Source organism: Achroia grisella, unplaced genomic scaffold (genome assembly GCF_030625045.1).
Source record: "Achroia grisella isolate CSIRO2021 unplaced genomic scaffold, CSIRO_AGI_Agris_v1 utg808, whole genome shotgun sequence".
Classification (NCBI taxonomy): Eukaryota; Metazoa; Arthropoda; class Insecta; order Lepidoptera; family Pyralidae; genus Achroia; species Achroia grisella.
The window spans coordinates 1,831,167-1,854,328 of record NW_026713029.1 but is presented as its reverse complement, the minus strand read 5'-3'; the positions used below and the strand labels follow the sequence as shown (position 1 = coordinate 1,854,328).

Genomic DNA, 23,162 nt, shown 5'->3' with positions numbered 1-23,162 from the left:
CGTTTTCAAATATATATATATATATATATACTAGCTGACCAGCGCAACTTTGTTTACGTTTCATTTCTCCACCTTTTCAATATTTTTCATTGCAGCTCCGTTCCTATTGATCGTAGTGGAATATTATAAAGCCTTTCTCGACAAATGGGCTATACAACACAAAATGAATTTTTCAATTAGAACCAGTAGTTCTTGAGATTAGCGCCTTCAAACAAACAAACAAACTCTTCGGCTTTATAATACTAGTATAGATTATTCTTCAATAATAGTTGTTGGTTTGACCATCATCTATCTATATATACGACGACGGCCTACTGTGGTCTAGGTTAACTAACCGCTTTACTTTCGGTATGGTCGTGAGTTCCTGAGATTAGCGCGTTCAAACAAACAAACTCTTCAGCTTTATAATATTAAGTATAGATATATATTTATATATTTATCTGGCTTTATATCTTATTATGATTTCCTCCTTTTTTTTTTATCGAATATGTAATATTATGTTAAGTAGTATGTACGATTTTGTGCTGTGTAAATGTTAATAAATGAAATAATATGCACCCTGGGAAGGTATGTGACATCTGAGATACAGTATAATTTTATACTAGTCCAGATGGCACAATTACACTTGTATGTTAAAATTATTGACTCTTATGTACAACTTAATTATGTAACACAACCTTTAACTGCAATAAATATTATTATTATTTATATTTATTTATTTATTTATATATATACAAGGTACGGTTAAGATTTTATACGAACCCTCTTCCCATCGCAAGTGAGCAGAACCCGGTCGCTGGGCATAAGTGGCTTCCCGTCCTTGGTCCAGGTGACCTCGGGTATGGGGTTGCCGCGGAACGGAGCTGATACTGTCAGCGGCTGTCCTTCCTCACCAGACATCTCCCGCAGACCATGGACCAGCTGCGGGCGTTCTTGTGGTGAGGAGTCATCATCACGACCTGTGACAGGTGAAGATTGTATTTCATGTAACTCAACGATGTCACATGTTAACGATATGGTTATAAAGACAGCAATTGGTAGTGTAATCTATATAGATATATATCTACACACATAAATGAAATTGGAGTGTCAGTTTGTAATATTGAAATAACAGTTTCTTACTACATGTCTATGAATATAAATACAGTGCATACACCAAAATAATATTTTTACAATTTTTGTCTGTCTGTCTTTCTGTCTGTCTGTTTGTTCCGAATAATCTCTGAAACGACTGGACCGATTTTGACGGGACTTTTTTTGGCAGGTAGCTGATGTAATAAGGAATAACTTAGGCTTCTTTTATTTTAGAAAATAAAGTTAAATTCCACGCGGACGAAGTCGAGGGAGCAGCTAGTTAAAAATAAAATTAAAAAAATAAAATAAAAATTTTAATTACATGAATTTGAATTTTTTACTATCCAATAATGTTTATATTAAGTTTATTTGAATAATAATTATTTCTGTTTGCTCTTTTTATTTATTTCAGGCAAATTATTATAAAATAATATACTCACTGGCGATGGTGAGTACCGCGTTGCTGGCAGTCTCGCCGCAGTCATTGACGGCGACAGCGGCGTACTGCCCGCCATCTGCAGCGGTGGCCCGGTCCAGCAGCAGCGCGTGAGTACCGTCCGGCTGAGACACCACACGCACACGCTGACCGTCCGGTACCACTTCCACGCCGTTGTGCGTCCTACCACATGTATTTTAGAAGATAAACACTTTCATACAAACACAAATTTGGATCTATATACCGAACTGGACGGTAGGGAAAAAAATTCTAAAGTATAAAGCGGCTAAAATGTCCTACATAAATAAATGATTTTTGAATTTTGAATTTTGAATTTTGAATTTTGAATTTTGAATTTTGAATTTTGAATTTTGAATTTTGAATTTTGAATTTTGAATTTTGAATTTTGAATTTTGTATTTTGAAATATCTTATGCCTGAAAAGGATTTACAGGATTTTCTTAAATATGGTTTTGATCTCGAAGTAAAACACTTCATCTGGTGGCAAAAGATGGCGAGATCTAGGATGACGCGGACTTATCTAGAAGAAATCTGTTCACCTTAGACTTAAAGAATCCTGAGTTGTATTTCTCCGGGAATACGATGGAAGCATGTCCCACTCTTTGACATTACGTATTAGAAATGATGACGCGAACCGCATAGGGTGAATATGAGGAATTTCCAGGAGTGATGAAGTTCAGCTGGTTCAGCTAATTTGACATGACAAACACTCTAGTGTTTGTCATGTCAAATTAGCTGAACCAGGGGGAGAAGAGATTATTAGTAAACTGAACTAATGATCCCATTGCTAGGAATGTACCATGTCAGGTTGGCCTCAACGTGTTTTACCCTGGAAACCATCGTGATAAATTCGTGATGATTTGCCACAATGGGTTAACTGACCTGACCTCATGCTCATCTTAGCATAGTTCGCTATTGCTCCGTTAGCGTAAACCGCTAGCGCAAGCAGGAGCACAATTCCATTATAATACATAGGTAAAATTCATTCATCAGCAAAAGAGACCGAAGTCTTACCATTTGATGGTGGGCTGCGGGTGTCCGAGGACCTTGATCTCCAGCTTGGCTGGGAACCCTTCGATCACCTTGGCGGGTTGCAGCTCCGCGATGAACGCTGGCTTGCGCTCCCTTTGTTGCACTTCCACCTTAGCTTTAGACGCCACCTGCACGACACCACCATACACATCAAATAAAATATATATACCCAAGTAATTTTTAAACTTTAAACTAAAATTTCAATTGAGTTTCTTGCCAGTTCTTCTCAATTGAATCTGTAACTGAACTGGACGGTAGGGAAAAAGTTATAATAAAAAATTGGACGTTTATAAGCGGTTAAAATGTCCTGAGGAAGAATGACTTTTTAATTTGAACTTTATCCAGTGTAGTTCTCTAGGGGTTTATTTTACTAACACCCCGAACTACCGAACTTAGTCCTATCAAAGGTAACGTTCAAGTCACTACACCTCTTGGGATCAAAGCTCTCCCCGCTCTTTTCATCCCTAAAGGTGTAAATCTGAGTAGTCAATTTATATGCGTTCGAAATGGGAGCGAGAGGTATACCAGCAAAATCAGTCTAAAATCTTCTAAAGGATCTTGGCTTGTCTAGAACTGTAGTAAATTCCATGGTATACTAGAACGTGTATCTAAAGCAGACTCCTATCATATTTGTCTGGGCCGGGACAGAAACATGAGAGGTGAAGGTGAGTGTTGATACGTCGGGAAGTTTTCGGTCAGACCGAGCAGTTCTCGGGACTCATAAACAAGTCCCGAGAATTCCGAGTTTCCGTCTCTGCCACACGATGGACCCGAATCTCGCGTGGTGAATACATGGAATGTTAAAATGTTTATAGTGGTGGAGTGGTGGTATACCTCTCCGAGTTTGTTGGTAACGGTCAGAGAGTAGAGTCCGGCGTCCTCGGGCCGGCAGCTGTCGATGCTGAGGCCGACCACGCCGCCCGGCTGGTTGATAAAGTTCACGGCCTGCGACGGACGCACCGGCAGACCTGCACACACAAACGTACATACACACTTATTTATTTTATTTATTTATTTAATTCAGGCTACATGGCCCATATTATAAATACCTTACAGACTAACATACATAAGAAATAATAATAAAATATGAAAAATAAAATTGTCTCTATGGTCACGGCACTGACGACGGCAATCTGCCAGGGTAGCGCCGATAGACCATTTATATCTTTACATACTATAAAATGACGTTGCTTCCGTTGTCTGAACGCTTAGATCTTCTAAATTACGCAATGGATTCTAATGCAGTTCTAAGCAATAGATAGATTCAAGAGGAAGGTTTATATTGTATAATACATGTACACCCGTGCCAGGATGCATAACTAGTCTAAATATTTATAACTCAAAGGTGACTGACGTAGTGATCTATCAACGCACAGCCCAAACCATTGGACGGATCAGGCTGAAATTTGGCATGCAGGTAGACGTAGGCTAAGAAAGGATTTTGATAAATTCCACTCTTAAGGGGATAAATTAACGCGAGCGAAGCCGCGGGCAAAATCTAGTTATTGTATAAAGAGGAAATATTAGATTCTTTATAATGTAATGGATAAATTAAAAATAAAATCTTTACATAGTATAAAACAAAGTCGACGATGCTATCTATTCACTTTTATCTTTTAAATTACGCAATGGATTTTAATGCAATTTTTAGCAATAGATGTTATCTGTGGGAATAGATAGAGTGATTTAAGAGGAAGGTTTATATGTATAATACATGCGTGTTATAGTATAGAAAAAGTCGAGAAATTCGAAGATTTGTAACGCATCCGTGAAAATGTAGTTGTCAAAGTGCCAATGGGTTTCATGGTACATTTTTCATTTACTCAAATATACTTAGTATATTTTAAATGGAAAAATCAACTTCATTTTACTTTAATGATTTTTCGTTACATTGTAGTTAGTAAAATGTAGTTGGTTTGAACAAAATTATGACTAATAATGATGAAACCATATTCTATGCAGTACTTACCATCTTTGAACCACTTGATCTCTGGTGCTGGGAACGCCATCACCCTGGCCTCCAGTTTCAGGGGCTGTCCGATCACAGCTGTCATGTCCTCCAGCTCCTTGCTGAACGAGGGTTTCCTTGGCGTAGCTGGTCAAAAGAAATCGAAAATGTCTAAATTACAGACTATATAAATATACACTAATATATTAATTATATACTTTTACTATTAATATAATGTAATAGTAATTATACACTAATAGTTACATATATTCTTAAATAAACATTATATTATTATAATATGATACTGTCAAAATAATATTGAACATCCACAAACAGTTATCATAAATAAATGTTATATACTTATTAATAAATATTACATATTTGGTACCATTGATTCAGAATCAACGAATTTGTCGCATAAGACATAAATAAAATCCAATTCCATTAAACTAAATTTTTGTTAATACGAATAACAAAAATTTAATTAATAATAATAAAAATAGTCAGGTTGACCTCCACGCGATATATCGCGTATAGCTTAGAAGTATAGTAAGGTATACCTTAGAAATCATCATGATAAAGTCTTGGTGAATTTGCCACTAAAACACTAAACCACACATCTTATCATCGTCCACTGGTGCCGCCAGCGTATACCGTTAGTGCTGGCGGGTGCACAATTCCCTTATAAAAAAACTTACGGTTAACGGCAACTGCGCAGAGAGCGGAACTCTCCCCGTGGGGGTTGGTGATGACGAGCTTGTACGCGCCGCAGTCAGACGGGGTCACATGTTCGATGCTCAACCGCACCGTGCCGTCGGGCAGCGCGGACTGCTGCACGCGAGGGTCGTCTGCGGGCAGCTCCACACCGTCCTTGTACCTGGTACATCAAGCTCATATTCAGCAATATTACCTGACTATCGACAAATGAAAATTGAAATCTTTATTTGAATAAACTTAATATAAGCATTTGAACATTTGGATAGTCACATTTTTTTTATCACTACTTAGCGATGACACTGACTTTTGTAATAATTATTGTATTTTTCTTGTAATTATATTAAAACCATTTTTTAAGGCTAGCAAAGTAATACTAGTAATTTGTGCTCACCACTTGGCGGCGGGCACGGGGCTGCCGTCCAGCTTGGCCTTGAGCACCAGCGGCTCGCCCTCGTCCACGTCCTGCTGCCGCGGTAGCTTATGCGAGAATCCTGGGGCTGCCCGCCCCAGCGATACTTGCGCCTCGCACTGTGCAGACCCTGCCAGACTGGCTGCTTCCACGCGGTACTGTTAAAACATATCAGTGACTTCAACATTATAATAATACAGACGGTTCAAAACTATATATTTTTAATGGATGATAATGTTATGATTCATCCGTCTGCGCTAACGGTTTACGCTGGCGGGATACCAGTTAAGATGATAAAAACCACTTTCAAATGAATCATGGTTTATGAGAACAAGTTCCATAAAATACTTTATATTCCTATCCTTATATCTATATCAGAATAACACATAGGCTACAAATTTCAGACGGATTATGCGCACCGGCAGTTTTCTGGGCACAGCCTAATAAATAAACAAAACAAACTTACTTCTAGGAGACTTGGAGTAATAACTTACCTTGCCAGCATCGCTGGCTTGGAACCGCTTGATCTCAAGTTCGCTGTCGACCTGCCCGCCGACGACGGTCCGGACGGTGTGGCGGTCGTCGTCGGCCACCGGGCGACCGTCGCGGTACCACGTCACTTCCGGTTTGGGCACACCGTCGCAGCGCACGCGCAGTGTTACATCCTCCTGGTCCTTTACCGTTTCATCTTGCAGCGGCTTCGTGAATATAGGCTCGCCGGCTGTCAAAGAAAAATAATTCTAATTTGCCGGCTATAGAATAGAAAATCCTTTATTCCAATAACTTTTTGAATAGTCATACTTTTTTTTAGTCTACCATTACGCTCATGCGGGAAGCTATCTCATCACAAGAAGAACGAGCAAGAAACTTGCGTGTGCCTCTTTTTAATAAATGTTGATTATTAAAGATAGTGGTACTTTCCGATTATCCCTAATTCGATGTCGGCACATTAGAAATAATGTTAATAAAAATCTCCGTACGATTCACACAGCGCCATCTAGTCTCAAGATAAGCAGAGTTTGTGTTATGGGTATTAAATAACTGATAAAAATAAATCGATATTTTTTTACTTAAAAAATAAATACATAAAACAAATAATATACATTCAAAACATCCAGACCGATTCAAATAATCATAGTTATGAATCCAATGTTTGCACTGTGCGAGGAATCGAACCCACGATCTTCGGAAGTTAAGGTGAGCTAAACTGCTACACCACGAAGGCCGTCGAAACACATTATTTACGAATACGTACTGTGTACGGTAAGTCTGGCCTGCTGGGCGGTCTCTCCGATCTCATTGGTGGCGGTGACCGTGTACACGCCGGCGTCGTCCACGCCGACCTTCTTCACCACCAGCCGGTAACTCTCGTTGGCTTTATCTTCAACTATATCGTACCGGGACGATGGCTGAATGGCGTACCCATCTTTGCTCCTGTAATTTTGTACATGAGCTATTACACACGATCCTTCCTTCTCCTGATGAATAAATGTTCATTTTGTTTATTAATCATCATTGCCTTGCCTTATCCCATTATTTGGAGTCGTCACAATATGTCATTCTCTTCCACTGATCTCTATCGGGCGACATATCTGATTATACTCTCCTTTCATTCATATCATCTCTCACACAATCCATCCAGCTTTTAGGACGTCCTCTCCTTTTCCATCCATCCACATTCATATAATTTATTAATATTAAGGAAAATTATAATCAGGATATTAAGATAAAGTAAGAAAAGAAGAAGTATTCTGTGTAATACTTCTTCATTTCTTACCTAATCTTTGTAGTCGGTAAAAGAAAAAAGACAGCCATTGAACACTATAGAAAATAGACGAGGAAAAATTTACGGACACTTGATACGGCACGATGAATTAATGAAAATTATTATTGAGGGAAAAGTAGAAAGAAATAGGAGGAGAAGAAGAGAAGCACAGCTACATCAAGCAAATTAAAGACACAATTGGAGTCGTGTCGTGTCAACATTTAAGGAGAATGATGGAAGATCGTCGAAACCGGCAAGAACTCCACCAACAAGAGCGTGGGTCTTAAATGAATAATGACACTAACCACTTCACTTCTGCGATGGGATTGGCTCGTATGTTGGTGACGAAGCTGGTCTCCTCGTAGGGTACTGCGGTGACGTCTTTCAGGCCCTCGATCTCTGGCCGCAGCAGGATGTCCAGCCGCGCCGAGCTCTCGCCCACACCGTATTTGTTCTTAGCTTGGATTGTGTATACACCAGTATCAGCGTGCCGACCTGATGATACATTCAAACATTATTTTTACAATTCTTATCTACAATAACCCTATTGCTAACAATGTAGCATGTCAGGTTGACCACGCGGTTTCCGTTAGAAATTATCGTGATAAATTCCTAGTCACGATCGTCTAACTGACTTGCTAACTTAACCATTATTAACATAACTGATGGCTCATCTTATGATCCTTCTTTTTTATTTTTTTCTTCTTCTATTCTAGTAACAGTTAAATTCACAGCAGATCAATTATGGACTCTGTTAGGCAAAGCAAAAGAAAAGAAGAGAGGAGGACGAGTTTATTGTTATACAATTGTAATTGTATAAAAAAATCAAACTCCATTGGTGTCCGTCAGCGTAAACTGATAGTTTGTGGCGCTTCCAATATCGTTGTCAGGTTTCCGTTCTGAATATTTGTGGTCTCACGCATGCATCCATAAGTCCATCTCTGGTCAATATTATAGTACTAGAAGAAATAATCGTTAAACTTCCGTTCTCTTTGAACAAAGGAAACAGTAACCTGTGGGTATATTCAGAGTAAAGGTGCACTCCTTAAGTCCATGTTCGAGGTCCTTGGAGTCAGCGCTGGTGAGGACGGTGGCGTCGGGCGTGATCTCCTTGCCGTTGAGCAGCCAGGCCACGTGCGGCAGGGGGTCGGCCGTGCACACCGCCTTCAGAGTCACAGGCTCCCGCTGCAGCACGCGCTGCGCCTCCAGCGGGCTTGTGAATATCGGCTTGCGGTACTCGCTCACGGCTGTATATACACACAAAAATCATTAATCATACAACCAATTTACTAATAATAATGATATTAATGACAATTTCCACAGTGCTGTTTAGTCCTAAGTTAAGCAGAGCTTATATCATAGGTACTAGCTAGACAACTTGTACCTGTACCACCCATAACATAGACTTTGCTTTGCTTAGCTTGGACTTGCGCTATGTGAATTGCCCAAAAATATTATTTGATATTATTACCTACCGACTAATTTAAAAAGGCATATGAATAAAATATGAGTTTCAGTAACATAATAGTTGCTTAACTATATAATAATTGAGTGATTGTTACTTACGGGAAACAGACAAGTCAGCCTGCTGCACCTTGGTTCCCAGATTGTTGGTGATCTCGCACTGCCACTTGCCAGCATCATCCAAGTTGACGCTATCGATGAACAGCCGGTAAACACCGCTTTCTTCGGAGATGTGTACCCGTTTGCACGGCTTCACCTCTTTGCCGTCGTGAAGCCAGCGAACTGTAGGCTTCGGGGAGCCGGTAGCTTGCACAGTGTACACGAGAGGAAGAGATTCGTATACGTGTCCGTCTTTCATGCTGCTGTCTTTTATTGTGGGGGGTGCTGGAATTGTGAAATCGGTGGATTAGTAACACTACAATAGCTTAATGTGAGAGCGATAGCATTAAGAAGTCTTGAAGAATAGAAGAAAATTATAATTTACAATGTACAAAATAAATATGTAGACAAATCAAATTTTTCATTGCAAGAGAAGTTGTAGAATTACAAATCCGTTTAACTGGAACCTTTTATAAAGCAAAATCGAAGCACCTAAAATAAAACATGTTCATTATTCACAATAGAAATAAACATAGAGAAGTCGCGCAATATGTACAGCAGTTATTCGGAATTTTATTGACTATGTTCTTGCATACTTACCAATACGCGTGTAAGACAGTAAGATATATTGTGATGTATATTCATAATTGTGTATGTACGTACCATTTTGTCGAGGATTTTGGACTACAGATAAAATGCAAGTAAGGTAAGCATGCTATTTTTTGCATTCATGCATTTGGGAAAAATATAAAAAAATTACCTGAATGATGTGATAATCTGTCGGCCGCGTTTAGCATCTCTGCCGCAACGTCCAAAGATTAGTATGCCAGAAGGGAATGTTATTACGCATGCGCGCTAAAACAAACATACGACAGAGTATTAGTTAAGTACAATGACGTAACAAAAAGAAGATGAGTGCTTATGACCTGCTATTTTTGAAAGACACTTTGATATTTTACTTTCTTTTTATAATAAGCAAAATTTCTTTAAATTTCTCTTAGAGATAGAAATTACAGATCATAGTCAAACATCACCACCAGCAATTTCAGACTTGTATCATTAAGCAATTTATGTTATTTCCCCCCTTCATCGACAATGCTTAGCGTTATTGTAAAAATATCAGCCTGTTTCGTAACGAATCCTCTTTGTATTATCTTAGTTAGGTACTTGAAATTTACCTTTTTCATCTTCCTCATTAAGTATTTCATCAAGAATGCTTCTTTGTCTCTGACTACGTCTTAACAGCTCTTCTAAATCATCATCTGCTTCCTCTTCTACGCAAAATAATTTATTTGAATGCTTTTTCTTCCTCTCAGCAGTCGTTTCTGTTGTGTTTTTCGTTATATTTTCAGGGATTTTTGGAGGACCCAGAAGAAATTCCTCTATAATACGATTTTTAATATCATGAGTTTTATTCTCGTTTTTATTTTCGTTTTCGTCAAACTCTTTCGAAATATTTATTAATTTTTCAGTTATGTCATTCTCGTATATTTTTTGTGTTTTTTCTCTTAACACGAATGATTCCTCTTCGCCCTCATCTGTGAAGTAGTCCTCTTTAAATGATGATTGTCGCACATAAGAGTCTTTGCTAAATACTTTTCTACTTTCGTCTATGTCAAAAATAGATTTTGACAGGTCTTCAATGGATATTTCTCGTGACAATGTTTCATTTTGCCAACTCGTCTCATCTTCAGATACTGACATGATTGAAACAGATCTATTGCTGTGATTTCTTCCATACCTTGAGCTATTTTCGGCTTCAGAGTCCGTTTGTGGTTCTTCGATTATTCCATAAGTACCTCGTCTTATATGATCAGGTACAGAAAATTGACCCAATTCAGATAAGAAATAGCTATGACTCGCTATTTCTTCAACCTCTAAAGAAGTTGTGTGTGGTTTAGTGGGCTGAATTAGTTTTCTGCCATTATAATCATCATCGTAATAAACGGCTGTAGATTTCATTTTGTGTAAAGTGCGCGTTTCGGCTGGACCTACCAGTTAAAATAGTAATATGATGAATTTTTCTATAACAACTACTTACTATGTATAATTAGACATGCGATGGGATTTAACGCGTTAACTATGTATTTCAATCTATAGATAATGTTTTATAAGCAATACTATGATGTTGAATTAATTATTTGACTAATGGGGTTAGTTAGAATTGGAAAGAGAAGGTAGTAAGCTGTATACTGACCTGTTATTATAGCGTCGTGAGACCGAGTGCTGCTTACTTTTGACATTATTATAGACCCGTCTTCGCCCGTCTTGAATGTAGTTACTGTTTGGAAAACTCGGCCTAAACATAACAAATCAAACAAGCATTGTTAAAACACAAGTTAAAATCATGCAACACTGTGTGCAGAATGTGAGATTTCCACTAAGTATAAGCTGTTGGCGAAATTGAAGAGAGAAGCTTTAAGCACGTATTTTTTATACCTTCAGTTTCAGCACTCAATGGTTCTTCTTGAACAGAATGTTTTTTGACAGATTTACGTTTTGGGGACTTCAAATCTTCTTCAATAGAAACCTCTTCAATTATTTCTGGTTTTGTAATACCCTTTTCACCTGTCTGTATTTCGCCATCTACCTCTTCTATTAGAATCTTTTTGTTCTGTTCATTGTGGTTTTCATCCCATATAGATTTCTCTTCAGCGACATCTGGTTGTGTTACCGACTTTTTGCCCTTGCTGCTTGCTGGAGTATCGATTTCTTCAACTACAGGTTTCTTTTGCCTTCCATCATCATCCAGATCATCCCAAATAGATTTCTCCTCAGCTGTTATTGGTTCAGTAATAGACTTTCTCGCTTTGGTAGCCTTGGGAGTGTCGACATCTTCTATATTTGCTTTTTTAGCGACTCCCTCATCGTCGTCGTCCCATATTGATTTTTCCACAGCTTCGTCTGGTTTTGTTTTTCCTTTCTTTGCAGTATGTTTTCCACCAGTATCCACCTCCTCTTCTATTAGCCGTTGTTTCGATTTACTCTCATCTTCGATTTCATTTTCGACAATAGCTTCCTTTGATAATCTCGAATGTATTTCTCTAGCTATTAAATGGAATGAAAAAAAGGTTACGATAAAACATGGTATATTAAAAATGGATATAATGTATATTAAGGACGGCACAAGTGAAGGGTGAAGTAAATGCAGGATAAGGTGCATTAATGTTTCCAAGTGCAAATTACAGCATTCTAGTCCACTGAACGCTTACATGAGTTTGTCAAAATGATTTTACCAATTCCTTATGGTATCTAATGGCATTACACCCAAATTTTACGTGCGAAAAATGCAGTAGTAATCTAAAATTCAATTAATTCTATGTTAAACCAAACTACTACTTTACCGCCTTCCAGCGATGTGCCTTTGTCAGTGTCGAGTTATATTTTTAATTGTTTTGTATCGACAGCTGTATTGTATACATTACCATGTCGCTAGAGTGTGTGATGTCTGTAGTGGTCTATATTAAACTGCATTCTGGAACTTTTTGCTTCCACGGCTATTTATTAGAACAATGGCTACTTTTATAATTTTCCGTTGAACGGCACGATATCCTACGTTTTTACCATCGTTACACTATATATACTAGCAAAATGTATGTTCGCATAAATAGGCTTTTAACTTTCCAGTACAAACGTTATATCGTGCATATCCATATATGGAATATGGACGTTGAAGGTCATAACGGATAGTAAATTATAAAAGCACGTAATACGTTTTCTTAAATTCGATTCTTCAATTTTATTCAACATGGTTCATCACGTGTGTTGATCTCTGATCATCATGATTCCTCGTGTGTTGTGATACTCACTGTGCACAGTGACCGTGCTCTTGGAGGAGACGCTGCCAAATTCGTTGGAAGCGCGCACTTCGTACTCTCCACCATCCTCCTCCTTTACCAGCGTCACTGTCAAGTGGTAATTCTCCAATCTGTGACAAAATAAGAACCGATTAAATTAGTTTTTTTTTATTCTTACACAAATACCCGCAGGGTATTTTTTAAGGAAAAAAAAAATGCTAGAGGAAGTCAATGATACATAATTATTCTGCTAAATAAAAATTGAAATACGAATACATTTTTCTATTAGAAATTTTCGAAAAATACATTTTATTCAATATATTAGATTAAAATTAAATTAAAAATTAAAAAAAGCCTTTTTATTTCTTGAGGTTACATTTTCGACACTATTTGTTAATTTATATTCAAGATTTTTATTATTATTATTATTTACTATATGTTATTATTAATCTATTTGAATATGTATTTATATATTTACATATATTTAGACAAGAACCCCATTTTGGGTAAAGGCCTTCAAAGATGTCCATTTGTTATAAGCCAGCTACTCGTTTGATATCATCCTCCCAGCGAGTCAAAGGTCTTCAATAGCTATAAGGATTATAAATCAAGAATATACCAGTTTTTGTAAACTGACCTCTGCGTATCTCTTTCAATCTTGATTCTAGCATCAGTAGTGACTTCTTTACCATCCTTGTACCACTTGACCTTCGGTTCTGGGCAACCTTCCACTTCGACGTCCAGTTTCAACGTCTGTCCAGCATCTACTGATATATCTACCAGACTCTTGGTGATGCGAGGCTTCCCTGGAAATAAATATTTATCACATTTATTCTAAGTAATGTAAGACATGAAAATATTTCTTAGAAAAGTCCAGGTACATTCGTCATTTCTTAGAAAGAAATACAGTAAAATAAATTCTTTATTAATAAAATTATATCTTGCAGTACAGAGTGCCTTGTGGTAAAGACCTCCTCTTAATTCTTTCCCTTGTAGAGTATTTGGTTTCTGCCCTTCTCCAGTAGGGGCCGGCTGTTATCTTTATTTCGTCTTCCTGACCGTCTCTGTGATCGACGTCTTTTTCTTTTTTTTCTTTTACTAAGAAGAATAATGAAATTAAATTCTGACTTACTGTTGACTGTGAAGGTAGCTTCGCAGGAGTCAGCGCCGAGCTCGTTGGACACCTTGCAAGTATATTTTCCGGAGTACTCAGCGGATACCTCCTTGAGGATCAGCTTGTGTGTACTGCCGCTGTCCACCCGAGTGAACACCGACTTCTTCTCAGTTATCTCCACGTCACCCAGGTACCTGTAATCGTACAATGTATACCTGGAGTATATGTGGGAAAGAGAAGGATTATGTCTTCTCTAGCGCACACTACTGGCGTTATGCGGCAGTGTTGTGACTGTGAGCCTTGAGCCTGAACTTATATTATAACAAAATAAGTTGTAATATACCTATATTAATAATTCAGAAAAACAAGCTTTGCAGTTGCAAAAGTCGTTAAGTTTAGTTCGAAATTAAATAGAGAATATCATAAGTATAATCCTCTCCAAAAAGTCTAATTGATACTTGGCTTCTTCTATCTGTAACTGCATTGACGCTGTGTAAAATGTCCAGGGATATTTTTTTTAAACTTGCATGCAGATAATAATTAAACAGTTGAGAAAAATGGCAAGAAATTAAATTATCTGTTTCGCTACCCATTCCAGCGTCGAACGGGTATATATAAGCCTACTTCTTGAATCATTCTATCTATTGCTAAAAAGTACATTAAAATCCGCTACGTAGTTCAAAAGATCTAAGCGAACAGACAGCGGAAGCGACTTTTTTTTACTATGTAAAGATAATTTTCATGACATGTATCAAAAGTATAGTACATAAATGTTACGCCGACCCCAAATAAATGGGATAAGGAAGAAGCAGATGATGATGATGAAGGAAGAAGCAGATGATGATCAATAGTATAGTATGTGAACTGACCACTTGACGGCGGGCTCGGGGTAGCCGTCGACGGCGACGGTGAACTCGACGTTGGTGTCGCCCTCGGCGGCGGTGACGTCACGCAGCCGCTGCGTGAACTGCGCCGCGCCGCGCACGCGCAGCGAGCACGCGTCCGACGCGTCGCCGTGCGGGTTGCGCACCTGTGACGTCACATCCGTTATGACTAGATCTTTTTTATATATACCTGTGATACTACGATGATGGTAGTAGCCTATGGACGCCTGAGACACCAGGGGTGTCATTTGTGTGTTGTCGTTACGTTAGGCTCAGTTTATATCAGTGTTTCTCAATTTGGGGGTAATTTTATTGTTAAGGGGAAATAGGACATTTTCATTATATCTTTTTAAAATTTTAAGTTATTACAATCTCCTAGTGATTTTTTCTTGAAACCTATATATACCTATATATAGCTTCTTAATGATAAGATCATATTTATGTTTTTTAATTATAGCATAAATACAAATGAGCTTGCGGCTCACCTGATGCTAAATGATTACCATCGCCTATAAACACGCACAACTTCAAGGCGAGTGCGTTGCCGGCCTTTTAAGAAGTAATAAGTTCTATTCTCGAAAGTTTTAATATCGTATCGGTTCGGAAATATCATTGTGGTTGTGTTTTGGTAGTAGTAGACTTACATATAGCGGAGCTTTCTATACAATGTATAGAAAGGTCCGCTGTATCCTCCGCTGAGGAAATGCAGGCTCATGTTAACATACCTCGCAGGAGTATTCCCCGGCATCAGCGCGAGCAGCCGACGTGATGACCAGCGAATGCGCTTCTCCAGACGATGAGATCTTGATCGCAGTAGACTCTACCAGCTCCGTTTTGTTCTTGTACCTGTCAATTTCAAAATATTTTTCAATATCATGGAAGTGAGGTGAAGGGAATTGTTAGTAATGTGGACTGATGACATCATCGCTAGCAACGACCTGATCAGGTAGACCCTTGTGCGGTTTTTCGTGGAAACCATCGTGATAAGGTTCTGGTGAATTTGACCTGACCTCATCTTAACATCTTTCACTGGCGCCCTGCCCGTGTAAACTGTTAGCGTAGGCGGATGTACCATACCATTAACATCCATAAAAACAACACCAAGAAATACAAACAATCATACTCACGAATACAAATGTTAAACAAAATAATATAAGTAGTGAAATGACACCTAACAAAAACAAAATAACACCTAATTTGATTAAATATATCCAAATATTTGTACCGTGCGAGGAATCGAATTATCGACCATCGGAATTAAGGCGATGTGTTAAACTGCTGGATCACCGCAGCCATCTTTATGAGGGAATAATGTTTTTTTTTATACTACTATGGTGGCAAAGAGCCATACGGCCCATCTGATGGTAAATACCGTAGCCTATGGACGCCTGAAGCACCAGGGGTGTCACGTGCGTGTTGCCGACCCTTAAGAAACCTTAATGATTGCTCACCATTTAACAGTGGGCGCAGGCTCGGCTTCCGTCTCTATCTTGAAGGTGACGGTCTCTTTCTCTTCGCAGACCTTGGTGTCTCCGAGCTTCTTAAGTATACGCGGAGGTGATGTTACGTGCCACTGCCAGAAGTCCGAGCACTGGTTCACCTCGTTCCTGAACATACATCAGCATATCAGTAATTCCTCATTTACTATAGTCTGTTTCTTTATCTCATAGGCCACTTTGACATTACCTATGTTGCCAGCTTTTTGTGATTCTTAAATAGTGTTGTGACACAATCGCGAATTAATATTAATTAGCAATTAATATCGATTAAACTCAAATAATATGTGCCTGTTCATACTCGTGAACAAGTGCTGCCTATAGGGACTGGTCTGCTCTAATCACTACGACTGATTTACTTTTATTTAGTTACTCAACCAGTTGGTTGTATATTTAATATTTTGACTGGAATGAATTAGTGCTAGTTGGTAGTTTGTATTCACACATTTCGATTTAAAAATGTAAACTTACAATAAATTATTTAAAAGAGCTACACGCAAATTTATTTTTTAGTGTTCTTGTAATATGACCGCTTTCCGTATGAGCGTTAGATTAAAAAAATAAGCAATGACAATTCAAAAGTTCTTAAATGTAAGTTAATTAAATAATGATTTCTCTATTCTATTCTATTTTTATGATACAACCATATTATTATAATTATCATTATTTTATTATAAATAAAAATAAAAAAATATTGCTATTCAAAGTGCTTATATTAAGTTTATTTGAATAACTATAATTTCTATTATATATAACATCTAGATGAATTTATTTCAATAAGTCGACCGTCGTCGAAGAGTTTGGTCCTTCGAGCCGGATTTGAACCAACGACGTATATATTCTATTCTATTCTGATATAATACTCACTTGGCAACAATAGAGTAGGAGCCTGTGTCAGTGAGCTTGGCATCCTTGATGATGATCTTGTACACGTCGGAGGACTCCTTCACGATCTGGACCCTCTCCGAGCTCTTGATCTCCACACCGTCTTTATAGAAGGTCACCTCGGGTGCCGGCGTGCCGTCCACTTCGATGGTTACAGTATGGGTGGATCCAACCTAAGGAGGAACAGTTCCTTCTTTATATGAATATATTGTGTGAAAAATTAGAACGAACAAGTGAAATAAAAATAAAATAGTTGTGGTTTAATAAGGGACCATAAGGAACAACAAATAAAAATCTAATGTTATTTGGCAAAATTTATCAACACTACTTTTTTATCCCTGAAATATTTTTCACCGCCTCGGTAATTAGCGTTTTAGCACATCGTACCCCACATGGTCGCGGGTTCGATTTCTCACACAGTACAAACATTTATATGAATAAAATATTAGACATTTATTAAATTAATATGATTTTGCTAAATTAATAATCGTTAAGGAGACTTCACTTTTAAAAAAAACAAAAAAAGATAAAACAATATATCATATTTTTACGTATATGTGTTTAATCTACAAGAACTATATTTTCAATTTTTATAATGTGGCATTAAAAATATACACACAAATTCCTAAAATTTTACCCTTCTACCACCAACCCCAATTTTTATAGCGATATTACTATTTTAATTTATATGTCAGAACAATGTTTGCCGGGTCCGGCAGTAATTATAAAAAGACATTCCATTCACCATGCAGGACTGATTCTCTATCTTCTTCCTGATCTTGGGCGCCGCCTTGACGATGAGCTGCAGTGTGGAGGTGTCCTCCCCGAGCTCGTTGGTGGCAGTCACGTGGTAGATACCTGCATCAGCTGCCGACACGTTCTTGATCACCAGCGACATACTCTCATCATCTTCATATAGGAACCTTATGAATAAGAAAAGATATCGGATATTCAAAATCAAATTCAAAATATGTTTATTCATGTAGGTCTATTAGAGACTCCTATGATGTGTCAAATCTACCGTCAGTTCGGAATGATTTCGAGATGAGAAGAACTATAATAATAATAATAATAAATAGAATAAATATTCTACATGATATAATAGATAGATAAATTCTATATTCACAAATTAGAATCGCGTAGCATATATAAAGAACAGAAAAAATACATGAACAAATAAAAGAAATAGGCTAGGCTTTATCCGCATAGGTGAATAGGCAGCCAACTCAACATAAAGCTACAGATAAATTGCAGATTTATCATCAGATAATGATGATGAAAATTCATGTAATTTTACAAAATCTTGGACCTCTCCTATTAGGGTGGGGTCCTAGATTTCTAAATGTTTTACACAAACTTTGTACCTCCTTTATAGTTTGTTATGCAATGTCACACTTTTTCGACTCACCTTTAACGTGTGACAAAAAATATATGGACTCTTTTGAGCAACATTTATATTAAAGTAACAACTCACTTGTGCCTGGTGTCAGCCTCGATGATCTTCCCGTCGTGCTTGAACAGCACGCTTGGCTTGGGGAAGCCCTTGCACTGCAGCTCGAGCATAGCGGAGCCGCCAGCTGATACGATCGCCTCCCGATGCTCAATGACCAGGGTCGGCTTCTCCGGCTCCCGATGAAGTTCGTTCACAGCACCTGTTTGTATCAATCAGTAATACAATTCTTGTACAACTGTTATGGCAAAGGAGCTGTAAGAAAGTAGCGCTAATGTCGGATAAGTTGAAGAGTAATTGTCAATCGTGGTATGGCCATGTAATGCGTAGCCCCGTGTAGGAATGAAGAGAATATTTAAAAGAATCTGTTATGTATTACTGAGGATGGTTAAGGGCAGAAGAAGCCCGAACAAGAGATCAAACGGTGTGAAAGATGATATGGCAAGAAAGGTAGTGAATAACAAGATCTAAGCGCTTCCCAAACAAACTGACAAATTTCTTGTGAATTGTCCTCAATGGGTGAACTGATCTGAATTCGTATTCATCCCATCATCTTCCACAAGTGTCTGCCATTTATTAGTACCACCACCTGTTACCATGTCTGTTTTGTCACCAATCACGTTCCTACTTTTTAGTACTCTATCTAAGTCCATATCCTGTAGGACTATCCACGCAATTCTTTGCGGATGGTCATTGCATTGGAAGGAGAACTTAGTTACGACTGGCTGGAGGCTGCACAGAAGAGATCCTCCTATCATATCCTCATCTGATTATCCTACACTGACGTTACGTCAATGGTATACGATTAACGTAGGCAGGAACACCATTGGTATTTATGAAAGAAACTCGTTAGAAACCTCCATTATACGCACAGTCCAGTAACCCTGGACGGTAAACTTAGTCATCCTCTCCAGAGATTAAAACTTTTGTCATATCAAATCGTATAAAAATCTATTAAAAATATAATGAGAACCTACAACAACAGAAGAGACTCAAACAAAATTAATAAAAAAAGAACCTTGGACGGTAAGTTCAGCAGAGCAGGATATATTTCCAGTGGATGTTTTAGCAACGCAGGTGTAGAGGCCGGCGTCTTCTGGCTTAACATGCTGGAACACCAGCGCCAGCGAGTCCTCATCGTCGCCAAGCAACACCTGGACAAAACATTCTAAGTTAATATTTCACATCATCTGAAGCTGATACAACTCTATTTCTTATAAAAGGAGTGGCATCTAAAATTCTTGTCGATTATTCTCAGCAGAAACTAATTCTAGGTATCACTTGTAAGTCTGTACTCGAGATATCTATACTTATAAATAAAATTGGAGTGTCTGTTTGTAATATTTAAATAACCGTTTTTAACTACATGCATATGAATATAAATACGGTACATACACCAAAATAACATTTTTTACAATTTTTGCCTGTCTGTCGGTCTGTTTGTTCCGGATAATCTCTGAAATGGCTGGACCGTTTTTAAAGGGACTTTTTTTGGCAGGTAGCTGATGTAATAGGGAGTAACTTAGGTATAATTAACAAAATCAAAAAAGTGTACCTAAATTGTACAGGTATATTGTTTTGTTTAATTTGTCACTCGTTATTGAAGTAATTATTAATAATAATATAAGTTAAGTATATTATAGTGTAAATGAGAAAGAAGCACCTTGTCCTGAAGAACAGGCCAGATATATCAAATATTTATAAATTCACCACGTACGGGAGACAGCAGACTCCCTTTGTTCAAAACATTCCACCGTCCTCAGGTAGCATACACACCCGTTTACAGAAACTTCTAGAAGATGTTGTGTTACTATTAACACACAAGGTTACATGGGCACCGGCAATGAACATCCAGAAGCTTAATATTGTCGAAGATAGGGAGAAATGTCATATAACTTTACGATAACTATTGTATAACTTCATCAATCCAGACCAGCATTTATACAGATAAAACAGTTATTACTGCAATTACTGCATGAGGGGATATTCTTGTCTTGTTTTATATTATAATTCATTTATTTACCAATTCACTAGATGTGTTGGATTATTTGCTTGTTATTCATTCAGCAATTCAATAAAAGAGTCGGACTGTTGTTGTTATTGATTACATATTACATGGTATTTAAAAGTTCCAAAGAAATTTCCAAAAATCTGCATAAATACAAAGTGTGGAACTTTGTATTTATGCAGATTCTTAAATTACTTAATGGATTTATTTTATTTTATTTAATTTACAATTAGCATGTGTGAGACCACAACAGACTCGCCGTACAGTCAACACTAGGCTTCAAAACTCTATTAATTGCCTGAAGATGCCTCGTTTATAGGCGAAACATGTGGCGTAATATGGGCGTAGATCTTGTAACGGTTGGAGTTTTATCACTAGTGGGGAAGGTCGTAACATTCCCGGTAGCGGTGGTCAGGTTTCCGTACTAAATGTTTGTTCTCACACATGCTAATAGTCGCCAAATTAAAGAAAGTAGTACAAATCCAATGAATAATGATATGGACTTGGAATAACACCGAATTCACAGATTAAACCGATAATACAGATTCCTGAATTCGTACATCCTAATTTTTTTAGTAATAGTTTTTAAGATTTGATGAATACTATTGTATCATCTGGCACCGACCTGCCGGCCCCATGCAAGGTTATAAAACACCCCATGCAAGAGTTCCGTAAAAACTCGGTAGACTAATTTTGAACTCGGGCAGCGGAGTACGAACGAGTATGCCGACTTCGGTCCGTATCGCCGAGTGTTTGTGTACTTCCGTCGGACGATATCGTGTTTTTTGAAGGCTCTTCTTTATGTATGTACTGGTTTTTTTATCTGGTACAAGCTAGAAAAGGATATGGTCTGTAACTTTTTGTACAAAACCGTCCATGTTCATCTCTGTCTCATTTTGAGTTGCCAAGTAGTTTGTTTTGTAAGCTGTTTTGGATGTAGGGTGATATTACAGTTTATATATATAAATATATAGATATGATATCGTAGTCCTTCAGAATGACAAGAAGTGCCATCATGGATACCATGATGACGTGATGTAATTACGTAATGCTCTGTTCATGTATATAGGTGATGCTTATCACTTACCATCATGTTGCTATCAAACTTAAACTCAAAATTATTTATTAACAGGAATCTTTCGTTCTTTTGTGTATGTCATATTTTTTATAATTATTCCCTGCCGTACAGTTCTGCTAGCTAATTCAGTTTTTAAGAACTGGCAGGAATCTCAACTGATATATTATATCATGGATTAATATTTGATACCAGAGTTAAATAAAAACGAATCACCTACACGGTAATGGACTGCCGCAAAATAACACCTATCTAATTAAAAATACGAAAGTTTTATGAAGGACACTTACTTTGAATCTCTCTTCAGGGTCGAAGGCTTGTCCATCTCTCTTCCAGGTGAAGGTAGGTTTCTCACCCTTGGCCAATAGCCCTTCGCCACCAGGGGGCAGCTCGAAGAAGATATTCTTATCATCTGTTTATAAAGAAGTGATATTTCAGTTGTACTCATAGATATAGAATTACTATTGTACAACCTTTATTGTCTTAAGACTAACCCATAGACCAAGATTTGCTTAGTTTGGAACTAGAAGTTTATTTGCGGACAACGTTATAATTTATTTTTCATACTGCTTTCTTGATATATGATAGCGTAGCGGCTTTTGTATTGATTGCCGCATGCATTCTCATCCTAAGTGCGAATACTGTAACTACCATATAGTAATTTTTGTAGCTGTGACGTGGTCGAGTGGAATGAGTAGTCATTCTCACTAAAATGTCCAAACATGTGGCGGCGTGGTGGGCCGGGTCATTGGGCTCCCTAAAATATGGTCGAGCGCAGTGATGGCTAGCTCATCGTGAACGAGTGCTGCTTGTAGGGACTGGTCTGCTCTTATCACTACGACTGATTTAATCTTATTGTGTTTTTATATTTGAGCTAAATAAATTAGTGCTGGTTGGTAGTTTGTATTCACACGTTTCGACTTGTAAAATGTGAACTTACAAGGATTGTTTAAAAGAGCAACATACAAGTTTCTTGCTTATTCTTCTTGTGATGAGACAGCTTTCCGAATAACGGTAGATTTAAAAAAAATTTTGACTATTCAAAAGTGCTTAAATTAAGTTTATTTGAATAAATGATTTTCTATTCTATTCTATTCTAGAAGACACTGTGCAAATTGCCCAGCTTTAATTTAGAGTTCTTAAAATTTCTCTGGCTGTTGCTTATACAGGAGAGAAAGTAAATATCATTATATTAAATTTAAACAGTGCACCGTTTAAGAATCTTGAAGACGTTGTAAGAATCTTGAATCTTTTACATTAATGGTACAGTAGTTGTAAGAGAGTCTTGACCTTTGTACGATGTCTGTATTACATAATGTGGATAAAAAATGAAAGAACTACAAGTCCAATAAATCTGGAGACCGCAATCAGCTGGTCTCTCTATATTGAGAACCAGAACTATTTATAACTGCAAACGTCTCATAAAATAACTGGAGGCCGTCCAAACATCGTAAAAAATGTGGTACACATATATTTATAGAATATTGCG

The 23,162-nt window shown here is 37.6% G+C and overlaps 1 protein-coding gene across 1 annotated transcript in view; it reads right to left on the bottom strand.

Moving 5' to 3' along the window:
- LOC131851833 (obscurin) overlaps positions 1–23,162 on the bottom strand; it is a gene marked incomplete at its 3' end in the record, with an annotated part of 116,596 nt that overhangs the window by 15,108 nt on the left and 78,326 nt on the right. The window contains exons 15-40 of the mRNA XM_059202397.1: positions 21,964–22,085; positions 19,609–19,744; positions 18,615–18,792; positions 17,886–18,063; positions 17,123–17,313; positions 16,211–16,366; positions 15,485–15,605; positions 14,745–14,905; positions 13,894–14,069; positions 13,399–13,567; positions 12,774–12,892; positions 11,404–12,012; positions 11,162–11,263; positions 10,143–10,955; positions 8,968–9,249; positions 8,415–8,648; positions 7,707–7,896; positions 6,892–7,070; positions 6,131–6,357; positions 5,619–5,794; positions 5,209–5,387; positions 4,532–4,657; positions 3,397–3,530; positions 2,545–2,690; positions 1,515–1,693; positions 763–959 (exon numbers count right to left, since the gene is read on the bottom strand). Coding sequence (XP_059058380.1) covers positions 763–959; positions 1,515–1,693; positions 2,545–2,690; positions 3,397–3,530; positions 4,532–4,657; positions 5,209–5,387; positions 5,619–5,794; positions 6,131–6,357; positions 6,892–7,070; positions 7,707–7,896; positions 8,415–8,648; positions 8,968–9,249; positions 10,143–10,955; positions 11,162–11,263; positions 11,404–12,012; positions 12,774–12,892; positions 13,399–13,567; positions 13,894–14,069; positions 14,745–14,905; positions 15,485–15,605; positions 16,211–16,366; positions 17,123–17,313; positions 17,886–18,063; positions 18,615–18,792; positions 19,609–19,744; positions 21,964–22,085 — 5,480 coding nt within the window. The remainder of the gene's footprint in view (positions 1–762; positions 960–1,514; positions 1,694–2,544; positions 2,691–3,396; positions 3,531–4,531; positions 4,658–5,208; positions 5,388–5,618; positions 5,795–6,130; positions 6,358–6,891; positions 7,071–7,706; positions 7,897–8,414; positions 8,649–8,967; positions 9,250–10,142; positions 10,956–11,161; positions 11,264–11,403; positions 12,013–12,773; positions 12,893–13,398; positions 13,568–13,893; positions 14,070–14,744; positions 14,906–15,484; positions 15,606–16,210; positions 16,367–17,122; positions 17,314–17,885; positions 18,064–18,614; positions 18,793–19,608; positions 19,745–21,963; positions 22,086–23,162) is intronic.